The sequence below is a fragment of the Pollicipes pollicipes genome, unplaced genomic scaffold (genome assembly GCF_011947565.3).
Source record: "Pollicipes pollicipes isolate AB1234 unplaced genomic scaffold, Ppol_2.1 Scaffold_6686;HRSCAF=7923_pilon_pilon_pilon, whole genome shotgun sequence".
NCBI lineage: Eukaryota > Metazoa > Arthropoda > Thecostraca > Pollicipedomorpha > Pollicipedidae > Pollicipes > Pollicipes pollicipes.
The window spans coordinates 28030544-28045935 of record NW_023596921.1 but is presented as its reverse complement, the minus strand read 5'-3'; the positions used below and the strand labels follow the sequence as shown (position 1 = coordinate 28045935).

The following is a 15392-nucleotide window of genomic DNA, read 5'->3' as shown; positions in this document are numbered from 1 at the left end:
AAATTTTCATATCACCTGTCACCAATACCTCAAAAATCCCCCTAAAAATGAGAGTTACAAGCTCGTACAATACATTTACCAGGCCTGTCTTCCAGTGAAAATTGCTTAAATGACCTGCCGAGGAAGAAGGCCGTCCAAAACCACCGGATCTTTCGCGAGATGCCTGGCCAAGTGTATGACGCCTTCGACCAGTGTCAGCTGCTGCTGAAGGACAGGGATGCCGAAATCTTCAGCCCAGACGACCTTTACGTGAGCGCAGTCCACTGCTGCGCGGCGGCGAACGCGCAGCTCGCGCGCCACACATGCCGCGCGCGCGAGCACGGTTGGGCCTCTCGGGTGTTGTGCCGTGGCCTCGCGGCGGGGTCAGCCACTCAGCACGCGATGCTCCTACGAAACGAAGCTGCTCGTGTTGCCCGCACCTGTACACAGGGCAGGAGCGGTGCCCGCCAGCCCCATGTGCCCTCATCGAGGAGTGCCCAGCAAGTTATGAGACCCGCTGTAAATCGGGTGAAATATATGGCGCGTCACATTATCGCCCCTCACCTTCGCTCGTCCTTCTCGTCAACGGAGCCCTCCCTGTTCTCAGAACGTTTGTGAGCGGGTCAAGTGCAAGTCCCCGCACCGGATCGGCTTCTACTACGCCGGCCCGGCTCTGGAGGGGACGTTTTGCGGGATGGACAGGGTGAGTACAGCGACGTTTGCAAGGAAGTGGCGCGGTGGCATTGTCCACCGGCATACATCTCCACGTCTTGACAGCTGTTCAGACGGCCGATCTGACAGCGACGCTCAAAACACGTGTACAATGTGTCATTACGTTTGGGCGGCGTTTATGCTGGATGGATTACATAAGGCAGCTGCTAAGCCAGGTTTTCGTCTGGGAGGAATGCAAGGTAAGCTGCGCCGTTCTCAGCTCGCCCACTTACCTGTGACAAAACAATCGGCGCTCGGTTCCTGGCATGCGCGACTTTTGATTTGCCGTTGTTAAGCGACGGAGTGAGCAGGGTCGTACTGCGTTCGCAGACTCCGTACTTGACAACGTCAGTTTTTGCGATTAGCGAGAATGGTGATTGAAGGTAGTTTTGTAATCGCCTTTGAGGCCCTCCTTGCACCGCTTAACCCACGTGACACGCGAGTTAGGCTGCAGGTGGTCCGCCTTGCCCTTCACCTGACTGAAAATGTGACGAGCCGCGCGATATCTGCTCGCCATGATCCGGAAACACACACGTCAGCCCTGTGTCGGTATCGGCAGTGGGGTTCGTGTCGGTGCCAGCCCTGTGTCAGTGTCGGCGGCAGGATCGGTGTCGGTGTTAGTCCTGCGTCAGTGTCGGTGTCGGTGTCAGTTCTGTGTCAGTTCCGTGTCAGTGTCGGCGGTGGAGTCAGAGTCGGTGTCAGTCCTGTATCGGTGTCGGGGCCGCGGTTGGTGTCGGTGTCATTCCCGTGTCAGCGTCGATGGTGGGTCGATATCAGTCCTGTGTCAGTGTCAGAGGCTTGGTCGGTGTAAATGTCAGCCCTGTGTCAGTGTCGGTGGTGGGGTCGATGTCAGTGTCAGTACTGTGTCAGTGTCGGAGGCAAGTCGGTACCAGCGTCAGCCCTGTGTCAGTGTCGGCGGTGGGGTCATTGTCGGTGTCAGCTTTGTGTCGGTGTCAGCGGTGGGGTCGGTGATGGTTTCACCCCTGTGGCAGTATCGGTGGAGGGATCAGTGTCGGTGTCGGCCCTGTGGCATTGTTGGCGGCGGGCCGAGTACCGTATCCTTCTGGTTCGTGACACCGCCGCCCCCTCTGCCGCAGTGGTGTGTCAGCGGCAGCTGCAGAGCGTGGTCGTCGCCGCCGCCGCCCATCATACAGGGCGGCTGGAGTGACTGGAACATCTCCGCGTGCACCTCAGGCTGCATTGAGAAGGCCACCGGTCAGTAGCACCTGACGATTTCGAGCGCCCGCTGGTGGCGAAATGCTGTTCCGGAAGTAGGGCATAGTGACTGGGACCTGGTTCTGCGCTGTGTTTCTCACGATCAGGGCTACAACCGGAACTTTGTCGGGAAATGCAGTTGCTGATGTGCCGGACGGGTCATATGATCTCACAGCCGGTCTTTGCCTGACTCCAGTGGAATCAAATTTGACTCGGGATCAGTCCCGCTCTTGCCGAAATCAGATGAGGATTAAATTCACTTGTCAACTTTTTTACACAAAGTCAGTCACTGGTCCAATGGCTAAAAAGCTGAATCAGATTTTGTATTGCTTCACATAGCTTGCAAAATAATATTTGACTATTGCCCTTTCGAAAACATCTGACGCACAAAATGGTCGGGCCGAAGCCTGTCAGCCGCCTGCATGCTCCATTTGCTTTGACTCGGTTTCGAAATGGATTCCTCCCTAGCCGAATCGCGCACATGTTTGGTCACAGCCTCGACACGTGTCCATGCGGCACCAGCCATAGACGCCGCCGCGCACATACCAGACAACTGCATCAATGATCTAGCCAGCGCCAACTGCAATTGCCCGTCACGAAGTGTCAGTCCACGCCACCTCAGCTTTCGCAGCGCCACCTACGTCCATCACTCCCCCGACAGGCATTGCCATCTCAGAGCGTCGCTGCGACAACCCGAAGCCACTGAACACGGAGAAGCGCTGCCCAGGTCCGTCCACCAACACGCAGTTCTGCAACGACCAGGCGCTCTGCAGCTACCGCCTGAGCGTCACGCAGTACGCTTCGCAGAAATGTCGGGAGTTCAGTCAGATCGTCAAGGACCTGCGAGCGGACGGCGAGGGCACCCAGGTGCCGCACTCCGACCGTGAGTTATCTGGGGCCGTCAGCGGAACCACAGCTTGAGGTTGGGATATACCACCCCTACCCCGCATTCCAACAGTCATACGTTTGCAACGATGATAAGGTCACAGTCTGTGGCTGAGTGACATCACTGACGTCCAGTACTCAAACGGCGAATCTTCGACAGCGATCATGATTGCAGCTTGAACATGATTGTTGACTTGCTTGGGATGCAAATTCTATTAAAGCTATGTTTACCTCGCCGCGAGAGCAAGGCCAATCACGATGTATGTGAGATGGCAGGGAGATAGCTAGCAAGTAATGTTGCATTAACGCCAAACATGGCGTCAGAAACGTTGGTGATTGTCGACATTTGATTGTTGACATATGACCGCTCACTTCGCCGTGATCCCCTCCAGATAAGCCATGGAGCGCCTGCTCCATCTATTGCCGCCTGAACAGCGGCACCTGGTACACGCCACGGCAGGACCTCAACGACAGAGGGGTGGACGCCTACTTCCCGGACGGCACCTGGTGCCACAACGACGGCTCGCGCGACTTCTACTGCCAGCGGCACGAGTGCCGGCCCAAGGTGGCGGACCCGCCGCTGCCGCCGCGGGAGGCACGCGCCATTCCGTCGGCCGCCGCCTGGGTGACGACCACGCGTGCCCCGCCCACCGCCACCACGCCCTTCTTCCGGTCCACATACCAGCCCGAGAGGACGACGCGCCGGCCGGACCGCACCACCTCCCAGCCCGCGCGCACCACCTACCGGCCATCGAGCGAAGCAGAGTCTGGGGATAGGTGGCAGCAGCAGCGGCCCGCCAGGCCGACGCGCTTCCCGCCGAGGCCGGAGCCGACCGCTTGGGCGCCAGAGGCGCGGCCGACCGCGTGGCCACCAAACAACGGTCTCGGCCAGGTGGGCGACCGCTGGCTGCTTAACAGCGAGCCGACGCGGGGAACTGAGCGGCCACCGCCCACGTGGTTCTTCAACGTGGACGGCACGCGGCCGACGGAGGGCCCGGCGTCAGGCCGCTGGTTCTTCAACGACCCGTCGCTGCGGCCGACACAGGCCGGCGACTGGTCGGTGTCGCGCGTGCAGACCGGTCGCGCCATCAAGTCCACGCGTTGGCCGGGCGGGCGGCGCGGCCGCCTCTTGGACGAGGCGGCGGCATGGCCGGACGGCCGCGTGCGCTGGCCGGAGGAGACGGGCTCGGCGGCGCGCGGGCGCAGCGAGGACAGTGTCGTCAGGTGGCCGGATACGACCGAGTCGACCCGCTGGCTGGTGCGGCCCACCATGCCCACCCTACCGCCCGGACAGCTGGGCGGCGGTGGCCTCCTGGGCAGCGCCGTCTCCGGCTTCTGGTGTCAGCTGCTCGGCTCTTGCGACTGAGGTGAGTAAGCGGCTGGACCTTCCCGGAAGGCGCAGACGATGTAGGTGGTGATGCCGCAGAGAAGGGAATATCTGTGACGTGCGTTACGTCCGAGACGTAAAACTACAAACGAAACAAAATGGCTGTTAAATTTGCCATGGATTTGAAGCCTTGGATTAACATGTAAGATGCTCGTTTATTAGCATCGAGTGCTGGTCATACTCTAGTGGGAGCTGCATAAAGCTGGCTGATCAGAGCAACTGATGCAAACCTCACCAATCGCTTGATATGATCAAGGCCCTTGAAGCAAATTTGTCAAAGCTCTGAATCTGTTGTAACTTTGCAGGCGCATGGGACTACATGGCAATGACGCCCCGGAGGATCTCTGTTCCCGCCCGTCCCGGATCACAACGGGACATGAGGACCGTCATCGCCAGGCGCCAGACGCGGTCAGCCGACGCCAAACGGGAATCCGGTCACGGCTTGGGGGCACGAGACTGAACTCTCCAGCTGTGAGCCCCGCCAGACGGGAGCAGGCCCGAGTCGGAGTGGGCTGGAGCGCGGCGCAGAGCAGATTTCGGCGCCCGCACAGTGTGCATCGATAGCCGGGAGGAAGGAGCCTGGCTTGCGCGGAGCCGGAGCTGGGAGCACGCGCGCACCTGGCGCACAGACCACCGTGGTCCCCGGCCTGCCTCGGATCTCAGGGGCGGGAGCAGCTACAAAGACGCGCCAACGTGCGCAGCACACGGGATCTGGGTATTTTAGCAGCCGTGGCCAGATCTGTATCGGCGGGGCGTAGTATAGATTTTGCAGAGAATTGTCAGTGGTTTTGCGAGTTCGAAGCTGTCATGCGCTCGCTTGCCTGTGATTAGTTTTTTGGTGCTTGGGTGGATGTGGATAGGCATTGACAAATGAATGCACCATTGGTGGGTTAAACGTCGATTCTTGATCGTTTAATGAAACAATCAAAGTAAGGGAGATGTGCTCTGGAGTCCTTGGAGACTGCCGGCTACTTGCGTGCTGGTGCCTGCAGAAGATGTTTCCAGCGTGAAGATATTGCAAAAAAGGCACCGTTCAGTGCCTAAAAGCTGCAGATATTAATGGCTGAAAAGCCTCCTGCCATGGAAGCCTCTGATGCTCGTCTTTGACGTGCTGGTGATTGTAAGCGTCGACATCAAGTGATGTTGCCGCCAAACTGACGGGCTCATATCGACTGCACTGACGGGTTCGTCGCCGTATTCAGAACCATGCCAACTACATATCGCCCCTGTGCCTGTTACCGCTACCGTTGTGTGACGCATTCTCGATCGATGACCACTCGCCTGGCCCTGCAGTAAACAGGAGGCATCATACTGCACTGTGCAGTCCAGCGACTGTGCAGGCTGACAGAGCCACGGCTGCACCGCACAGTGCAGTCCAGCGGCTGTGCAGGCTGACAGAGCCACGGCTGCACCGCACAGTGCAGTCCAGCGGCTGTGCAGGCTGACGGAGCCACAGCTGCACCGCACAGTGCAGTCCAGCGGCTGTGCAGGCTGACAGAGCCACGGCTGCCCCGCACAGTGCAGTCCAGCGGCTGTGCAGGCTGACAGAGCCACGGCTGCACCGCACAATGCAGTCCAACGGCTGTGCAGGCTGACAGAGCCACGGCTGCACCGCACAGTGCAGTCCAGCGGCTGTGCAGGCTGACAGAGCCACGGCTGCACCGCACAGTGCAGTCGAGCAACTGTGCAGGCTGACAGAGCCACAGCTGCACCGCACAGTGCAGTCCAGCGGCCGTGCAGGCTGACAGAGCCACGGCTGCACCGCACAGTGCAGTCCAGCGGCTGTGCAGGCTGACAGAGCCACGGCTGCACCGCACAGTGCAGTCCAGCGGCTGTGCAGGCTGACAGAGCCACAGCTGCACCGCACAGTGCAGTCCAGCGGCTGTGCAGGCTGACAGAGCCACGGTTGCACCGCACAGTGCAGTCGAGCAACTGTGCAGGCTGACAGAGCCACGGCTGCACCGCACAGTGCAGTCCAACGGCTGTGCAGGCTGACAGAGCCACGGCTGCACCGCACAGTGCAGTCCAGGGGCTGTGCAGGCTGACAGAGCCACAGCTGCACCGCACAGTGCAGTCCAGCGGCTGTGCAGGCTGACAGAGCCACGGCTGCACCGCACAGTTTAGTCCAGCGGCTGTGCAGGCTGACAGAGCCACGGCTGCACCGCACAGTGCAGTCCAACGGCTGTGCAGGCTGACAGACTCGCACCTGCGTCGCAGTGAGGCTGCGGGTTTAATGACGTCACGGGCCGGGCCGACGCCGCTGGGATGGATGTACTCGTTCGTATCGGTCTCCGTTACCGTCCTGCGATGGAATGCGTTTGTTACCATTTGATGCAGCAGTCGGTGCTCCTGACTTACTGCATGCTGCGTCGGTTCAGAAGGTCTGAGCGGCTGAACGTCTGCCAAGCTCGCCATATTGAATAGCTGAATTGTGCGTTTAAAATGCATCTTCTCGTTCGCCGTATTGTAGTGCATTTGCTTGAACTGAAATAAATGAGATTAAAACAATACGTGCAGTGCAATGTTCTTTAGTTTTAGCTGTGTTTCAGTTGGTAAGGGTGCTGTTGAGAGCATTAAGGATAAGAGAGCGTGGTCTTTTTCATCCAGCCCCACAAACATCAAACGGAAACGAATTAAGCTGAAAACCTATGGGGTTGAGCGCACGAAGCAGGAAGAACACTTGTTTGTACATACTCAAATCTGTTTTCGGCTGGGATTCAGCACTAAGATGAGCTTAGACTCAAGCTGAAATACCATCAGCGTATCATGAGTACGCGCCAAGGGGGGTAAAAACTGCGCATTTCGCTGAAACTTTCGAATCATGCATCAAAGCCAGGACTGGATCTCGGACGAAGCTTCCAACGCTCTCACGACTCACGAGCATTAGCTGGCGCCCGAATAAGCCCGTAAAGCTCGCCCTCCATGTTCGATGAGGCCCGGAACCAGGCCCTGTTGAATTTCAGCTGAGGCAATGGAGGTGGCGTGTAGACATGCATCGTTTAACTCGCGTGCTTGCTGCCCATAAAATGTGACTCGACGGGAAACGATATGATAAAGGGATCTTCACATTGCCCTGAGTGTCGCGCGTCGCCCAAAAAGCACGCCTGCGACCATGGTCCGAAGCACGACATCCATCCGACTCATTCGGGGTAAAACTGAGGATAACATTGAACCACATCACAGGCGCCTCCTGAGTTCCTCATCACAGTGGGAATGAACGAAAGCCGTACAACTGGTGCACGGTAGGTGAGCACGTCCCAGCCGCACGCGCGTCCCAAAACAGTCCTGGCAGTCGCGGCGACGACGGTCTCACATCCAGGCAATATGCGAGCAGGCGCAGCGTCGGCCCGTCTTCAGCGCACCGGTAGCGTGCGCGCCCGTGGAGGAGCCCCCCCCCCCCCTCCCCCTCTTCACCAATCCGCGCCGGCTCCGGATTCCGCACGCTCAATTTCGGCGGCGATAAATACGTCAGGATCAAAAGACGTGACGTAAGACGGCACCGCTTGCATGGAGGCTTAACGGTGCAGCGCCAAGTCCCGGCGTGGGCAGTGCTTCCCACGCCACGGCCCCCGGACCTCCTCCCCCCCCCCCCCGCTCACGGATGATCGGTGGGTGGGGGGGGGGCTGGGGGGGGGGGCTGGTGACTGCCTCCAGCGTGTGTTCAGCTCCCGATCTAGCCAGGGACTGGGACACTGTCTACCGTACATGATTTTTAAAATAATTTTTGGGGGCAATGAGGCTGAGTGGTGCGACACCAAAATGGCGGCATCTCAACGTCCTGCAAGTCGCATAGAGATGAGCTGATTATCCTTTGTTCGAGTGCCTACGTTACGTGGCGCACAGCTGGAGCAGTTAAACATAAGCAAATTAGACGTAGCGTGAGCAAAATCGCGTTGCTTAAATTTAATCTTTCTATCGAATGGGAGCTGGGGCCAACATGAGTCAGCCAATGCAGCGTGCTGTTAAGTGCATTTCAGTTCCATGCAAAGCATGCTGAAATGATAGTGAGTTCAGTTAGATCAGTTCTGCTCAGTATGTTTTCAGCAATAACAAGCGAACAGTCGAAAATGCTGCCCCTCTTTAGTGTTTGTAATCTGCTCATTTCGTCTGGTTAAACAATCTTTCGAGCGCATGTCGGCAATTATAGACTTCTATCATCTCTATCACACACATAACTATCACATCCTTATGAAGGGGAAAATATGTCGTCACTTACATATAATTTTGCAGCTGATGACAATTCGTCTCATCAAGCATGTGATAAGCTTACATGTAATTCCATTGATCACTTGATGTGGTCAATGATCATCCCTGCAGCAGCAACGTTTTTTGTTCCGTATTAACTAGCGTTCTCAGGACCACCGCCTTGTTAGATCTGTCTGATAAAACTCTTCAAAAAGGCTGAAGATGCGGTCTTATTGGGTCAAGTTCGACGGACGTAGTCGTTCTGCTTCATCTGGGTACCGACCACATCTTGTTTCATGTGGACCTCCGACAGACTAGAAACCCGACAAGAGTCCAAGTCACACACCACCATCCCCCCCCCCCCTTCTTCTAGCGTCCGTACACTGGCCCTCCCCAGACCCGCTCACCCTCCGGCCCCAGGACTCCGCCCGTGCCGGCGTCTGCCCGGAGAGAGCGAGAGGAGGCCCGGCGCTGCTCTCCGGACACGGGAGCACGCGCCGGGCCGGCCGCGCGAATCAACAGAGCCGGCCGCCATCGACCGGGCGCTCGATGGCGGCCGGCTGACGTCACGGCGGCGGCGGCGGCGGCGGCCGTCGGCGTCGACGCGCCGCCAGTCGCGCGGCCATGATGGAGGCCGAGACCGGGCCGTCGGCTCCGCTGCAGCGGCTGCGGGGCGTCATCGACGGCTTGGTGGCGGCCAGCGAAGCGTCCGCCACCGCCGCCGCCGCCGGAGCCCCTGCCGCCTCCCCCGCCGCCGCCGCCGCCGGAGCCGGCGACAACTTCTGGCGCGCCGTCACGCCGCAGATGTCCTACATCGACGCGAGCACGCGCTCGTCGCTGAACCAGGAGCAGGACGGCGGCAGCCGCGGCAGCGGGCGCCGGCCGGGCGCTGGCAGCGCCGGCAGCCTCCAGCTGGTGGACACGACGGTTACGGTGGCGCGCGCCGGCAGCGGGCCCGGCGCCGACACGGCCATCGTCAAGACGCGCGTTAAGCGGCTCAGCTTCGGTGACGTGACGGAAGAGTCACGCACCTTCTACACGCCCGAGGCGGAGGCGGCGGGCGCGGCGGAAGCAGACCACTTCCGGAGCCGACAGGAGCGCGGCTCGCTGGACGCCCTGTCCTCCTATTCGCTCTACATGGACAAGGACCTGCGCTACTACTTCCAGCACCCGTACATTCGCCTCATCGTGGCTTATTTTGTGATCTTCTGTAATTTTCTACTGTTCGCCGAGGACCCCGTGTCGCACAGCCACGCCGGTAAGTGTGACGTTGGTTGTTGGTACGCTCGATAGTGGTGTTAATCGCTGTTTTAAGTTATTTAGTGCATTTGCGAGGAACGTTGCTCACATGCATAATACAGTGGTTGCCACTGTTTTGATAAAGGTGTGCTATCGAAATATAAAGCCATCTATATCTCCGTTCTCCCAGCTTTTCTCCAAGGAATAAGGTTATTATCACTGTCCTATCTATGGTATTAAGAAAGTGTGGAAAGCTACGGGTTCCCCTCCCACGAACGCGATGTAATATTCATTGGCAATGTAGTCTGTTGCGCACCTGGCAACTACTGCAATGACGAAACTTTATTAGCATAGGTTGCTAGAGCGCTGTTGATATTCTTGTTTGCATCTTGTTTGACTCAGAAAAAGCCAGCCAGATTTTGGGGGATTTATAGCGTCCATTCGCAGCACTTAAGATTCTTCTGACCTGTGTCCAATCAAAGTCAGCCCCAGTTTTCCATCACGTTGGGTTCAATACACAGTGGGTGACGAGCAGGTCTGCCCTATTATTGCCAACAGCAGGAAAAGCAGACAAGATCGCAAGCAAAATGTGGCATCTTGCATCGTCATGCAATCAAACATAATGACGTTATCCTAATTTTGGAACATCTTTCTTTTTTAATTGGTGAAGGACTTTCTATTAATAAGGCTTCATGTTACAATGAATAAAATGTGTAACCAGGGACTTAAAGTGCAGCTAGTAAGATGTGAACGTGACTAGGCCTAAGTTCCTCATTTAGTTGAGTGAAGTGGCTCCAGCCCCTTTCCTTAGCGTTGAGAAGAAAGGGGGACAAAATCGGAGAGAAATCCTCTTTTGGGGTCACATTTTGGCGGCAGTGAGGTATAGCTACTATTCACCCCTCAGCCCCGCTCCCTCCTCCCACTCATTTAACGAATTTACTCTCCTGAACGTGACGGTTATTTAAATTGAAGGCCAGAAAAGGCAAGTGATTAAAAACATTAATGGCAGATTTTTTGCTGAGGTCACCCCAGGCGCAGAGGTAAGGGTGGGTGGGTGGGGGGGGGGGGGTAAGTGTGGGAAAGGACGGTGCTGGTGGGAGTAAGTGAGCGGGTCCGACGACAATACTGACGCAGCTAAGCCAAGCGCAGAGATCAGTTCTTAAGTGCTAAGTGCGCGGTCGTCAGGTGATGGTCGTGTTGCTCAAATCATATATATGTATATATATATATATATATATATATATATATATATATATATATATATATATATATATATATATCTATCTATCTATCTATCTATCTATCTATCTATCTATCTATCTATCTATCTATCTATCTATCTATCTATCTATCTATCTATCTATCTATATATATATATATATATATATATATATATATATATATATATATATATATATATATATGTGTGTATATATATGTTTGTATATATATATATGTATATATGTATATATATATATATATATATATATATATATATATATATATATACATAACCCTGTTTTCCCCTCTCGGAAATCCTTGTTATTTCCGATACAACCACCATATCACGCCTGTAAAGCATGCTGATTATCCTCACTTGAACAAAAACGAAATCTAGTCTTTCCACCACCTGTCGAAAATCAAGACACACGTCTCGCAGTCCTACGACAAAAAGACCTTGTTTATACAAAAGAAGGAACCGCGCAACGTCCACCCTGTCTGCTGGCACCAAACACCTAGCAAGAGCACGCACAGCGCAGCGTTTTATTTGGCTCCGACGGCCTAATATGACTGAGTACAACAGAACGCGGCCGCACTCATACCAGCCCCCGACAGACGGCGCCGACAGCGTCCATTGTCGAGCACATCCGCACCTTTGTGCGGCGCCAGATGCATCTCCCATCCCTTCCTGCTCCGTGTCGGCCTGCAGCCGTCCGGCTGGCTCCGCCGCGGTCGCTCCCGCGTCCGGCTTCAGCCTGCCACGTCCGGGGCCTGCGTCGGATGGCTGCAGGGGACTCTGCCGGAATCCGGCGAGGTGCCCGAGCGACGACAGCGAGCGAGCGAGAGAGAGAGAGAGAGAGAGAGAGAGAGAGAGAGAGAGAGAGAGAGAGAGAGAGAGAGAGAGAGAGAGAGAGAGAGAGAGAGAGAGAGAGAGAGACAGAGAGAGAGAGAGAGAGAGAGAGAGAGAGAGAGACAGACAGACAGACAGACAGACAGACAGACAGACAGACAGACAGACAGACAGACAGACAGACAGACAGACAGACAGACAGACAGACAGACAGACAGACAGACAGACGGACAGACAGACAGACAGACAGAGACAGACAGACAGACAGAGAGGGAGAGAGAGAGGGGCAGAGGGAGGAGGGAGAGAGTGAGGGGAGAGGAAGGAGAGAGAGAGAAACGGAACGAAATATGCCAGGAAAAATATAGGGACACGGATGGAGACCGGAAATATATCTGGAGTTAGGGCAGATTTAGGATATGTATCTGGGACAACAGCTGAGGAAATTCTTATGCATGTGGGACAAAGCCGGGGTAGAAGGTCCCTGAAAAAGCGCACTCTCTGATCTTTATCCCACTTCCCCCTCTCTCTCTTGGCCTCAGGCGTGATCCCACTGCCTCTGTCCCTGCTCTGTCCCTGCTCTGTCCCTGCTCCCGTGTCTGTCTGGGCTCAGACATACTTATTTTGATGTCCCGGCCGCAAGCATGCTTCAGTCTCTCTGTCTGTCTCTTTATGTCGCTCCCCGTGTCCCAGACGTGCTTCCTTCTGTTGCTGACCTCGCCCCGGCATATCTCAATATGTCTGTGAGCCCGTTTCGGACATAGATCTTCCTCTCTGACCCCTCCCTACACGAATATATCGTGCCGTCTTTGCCCCGGTCCCAGGCGCGCGTCCTGGCTCCGCCTCACCTCAGACATATATCCCGCCGCGCGCGACCTCAGATGCCGTCGGCAAATGTCACGGGTCGCCGGGTCGCAATCCGGGCCGGCACGTCAACGGCCAGATGGGGCCATAGTCAGACCGGAGGCCAACGTGGTGGGCTGATCGTCCCCCAGGGTCGGGCCGACATGCATGAGGGTGGGAGCCGGGGCGGCGCCGACCCTCGGGCCTCGAGCGCCCGCTTAGGGCCCCGCTGGGCGGCGGCAATTTGGCGCCGCAGCGTCGGGCCCGGATATTATGCCGGCGCCGGCGGCGGTGCGACCAACGTATCGAACCGCACGAGCGGTTGGGCTGCTGGAGGATAGGTAGAGAGACATCTGATCAGGCGTCCGGCGGGGTGTTCCTGTCGTCCTCCCCCGCCAGACCGTGCTCCTAAGACCGAAATATGCGAGGGATGATGATTGTGCCGTAGTCTGGGTGATATATACGACATTTACTTGATCGGGCGTGTGATTGAGATTGGATTGGTTGACAATTTTTGACATTGGCGTTGGCGTTGTCGCAATTGCATTATTCCTGTAGAAATAATGTAATTGCGACGACGCCAATGTCCGTTACGTTTATCATGCAGAAGAAGTGATTTGAAGCGTGGTCCGTGAGCTCCCTCCACGCCATTGAAACTGTTAATGTCATGCTTACTTTTTTCCTGCAAACCGCGTGCAAAGTGAATTCGAGCATGTCGCACAACATATGGGAGGCGCCCATCGCTTTTAACGTCTCCGCGAATACTGTTATGTTGCATTTCTACTGTTTGTGCGACGACCACATATAGAGCAAAACAAGTCAGGGTCGTTGATGCAGCCACACGGCGTCACCACAACCGCTCCGACACGCCTGTCGCTCTCATTGTACTGCAGGGTATACAGGGCCCTGGCACTGGAGGTCCACCGAGAGCCCAACTGATCACTAGGAGAAAGGATTGCTACCAGTAGACGCACGCTTATTCTTTGAACAAGACTTCCAGTTACGAGGAACGCAATCTTCACAGGTGTCATCGAGTTAAGCGTACCTATGAGCTGGCGTGCATACTGCATTATGCAGTGCATACTTTTCGAAACGTTATCGATATAACGTATGTATCGATGGCGTTTTTTCCTTAAAACAAAACTGAGCCTGATAGGGAAAGGCTGAATTGATGTTCGGAATAAGCTCCACGGAGTTGTACAAGAACGCCTAACAAAATATCTGAACGATACCGCTGTCGCCCAGTGTTTCCATGCAATTCTACCCGACTCCGATGAAGTTCCGCGAGAGTCCCAAATGTAAAAAAGGCACAACCAGTTCAACGGACCACACTTCGAAAAGCGCTTGGCTGCGACGCTCCACGACAGAGGGCGCGCAGTCGTCGATGCTGCCCGCACCCTTCCCCCTGCCCATTGCCCGTCTCGATCCGCCTAACGGAGGACTCGAACGTCGCTCCGACAGAGCCCAACGGCAGCTGGTCTCCGCTGATGAACTGTTACACCGCTGACGTCCCGCCCGAGATTATCGCCCGCTGGCGCAGTCGTGCTGGGGGTATCGGGAGGCGGTGCAGTCATGCTATCCTGCACTAATGAATGTGAAAAAGGTCTTCCTGAGCTTAATGGGCGGTAGCGAAGCTCCCCGAGTCAGGCTCACAGCGTTGCCACAGTTGGCGGCGAGCGGCGACGGCCTTCCAGGGCTGGCGGGCAATAAGTACCCTGTTCCTCGAGCTGTCAGGCGGCGGCCAGATCCTGTTCTCCTCCACCGGTCGGTATTGATGATGTGCGCCAGTCAGCGGCGTATCAGGTGGAGGGGGCATCGGCCCCGTTCAGTTACGCCCGAGACTATCAAGCGGCGCGGTATTGCCCTGAGCAGGCCCATCGTGCGTAATGACGTTCAGGGAGAGTATTGGAAAAGCGGTGGCGTGTGGTAACGACCGAAACACCATGCCGTGACACCAATGCGGTGTGCGAGGGCGTCGGCGTCTTTACTGACTCTTGGAGTCCCTTGGTTACGCGGTTTAAACCATCCCGGAAACACGGACCGTGTGTCCAGTGGAATCAGGTAGTTCTGAAGGCAACGGCGAACAAAACACGTGGTCCTGTGCATTGGTTCAGCATAATGTAGCTGCTAAAGTTGGAACTCAAATGCAATATGGAACCGACTGACTGCTTGACTGGTTGACTGTCTGGGGCTGATTTTGCTAGATGCGCATAAGCAGTGATCAGTTAGCGTTATCCCACCCATGTCCCATACCCTACAGGCGTTTCCTGCTTTTTTATCGCGTACTTCAAAGACGGAGTCCACGCCGGCTTGTTGACGGCAGACCGACTCTTCGCTTGTGAACAGACCAGCGACAAACAGCAGCGGCCTTGGCCGAGATGGAAGGGCAAGGTCGCGAATTGCCTCCATAACACGCACGGCGTTATACATTTAAATCTGGCAATACGGATTCTGGAATGGAGACGCCGGGGCGTGTCGAATGCTAAACACTCGGACGGACTCGAGTGCAGGCCAGATTCTAGCCAGCGATGGCAGTCTGGCACTCGGCGGCTGGCTCTTGCACAAAGTTGGTAGTTGGTGGACGTGGGGCTGGGCAGCCAGTGAACAAGTGGTTTTAAGCCTTCGGACTTTCGTTTGCGCGCGACCGTCTCTTACTAGCCATTGTTGGACCCGGGCTCCGGCTAGTTTTCTTACCTGAGGCTAATGGCGATTGGTCAGGCCTACAGCTTACTTCTGTCTTCTGTCGTCAAATGACCGTTTATTTACGATACTTTTCATTCGTTGGATATAAACAACCATGACCAACCCTTGATCACCTCTCACAACTGTACTAGTGCATTTAGATGTTGAGCTCCGACGTCTAGACCAAAACATTACGAT

The 15392-nt window shown here is 55.9% G+C and overlaps 2 protein-coding genes across 2 annotated transcripts in view; both read left to right on the top strand.

Annotated features, from left to right (window-relative positions):
• LOC119108149 (A disintegrin and metalloproteinase with thrombospondin motifs adt-2) overlaps positions 1–3700 on the top strand; it is a gene marked incomplete at its 3' end in the record, with an annotated part of 40502 nt that extends 36802 nt beyond the window's left edge. Inside the window, exons 10-14 of the mRNA XM_037231728.1 lie at positions 96–249; positions 587–682; positions 1788–1905; positions 2567–2788; positions 3183–3700. Coding sequence (XP_037087623.1) covers positions 96–249; positions 587–682; positions 1788–1905; positions 2567–2788; positions 3183–3700 — 1108 coding nt within the window. The remainder of the gene's footprint in view (positions 1–95; positions 250–586; positions 683–1787; positions 1906–2566; positions 2789–3182) is intronic.
• Positions 3701–8986: 5286 nt separating this feature from the next.
• LOC119108148 (transmembrane protein 117) overlaps positions 8987–15392 on the top strand; it is a gene marked incomplete in the record, with an annotated part of 17545 nt that continues 11139 nt past the window's right edge. Inside the window, 2 exon segments of the mRNA XM_037231727.1 lie at positions 8987–9069; positions 9259–9620. Of these exon segments, the coding sequence (XP_037087622.1) occupies positions 8987–9069; positions 9259–9620 (445 nt within the window).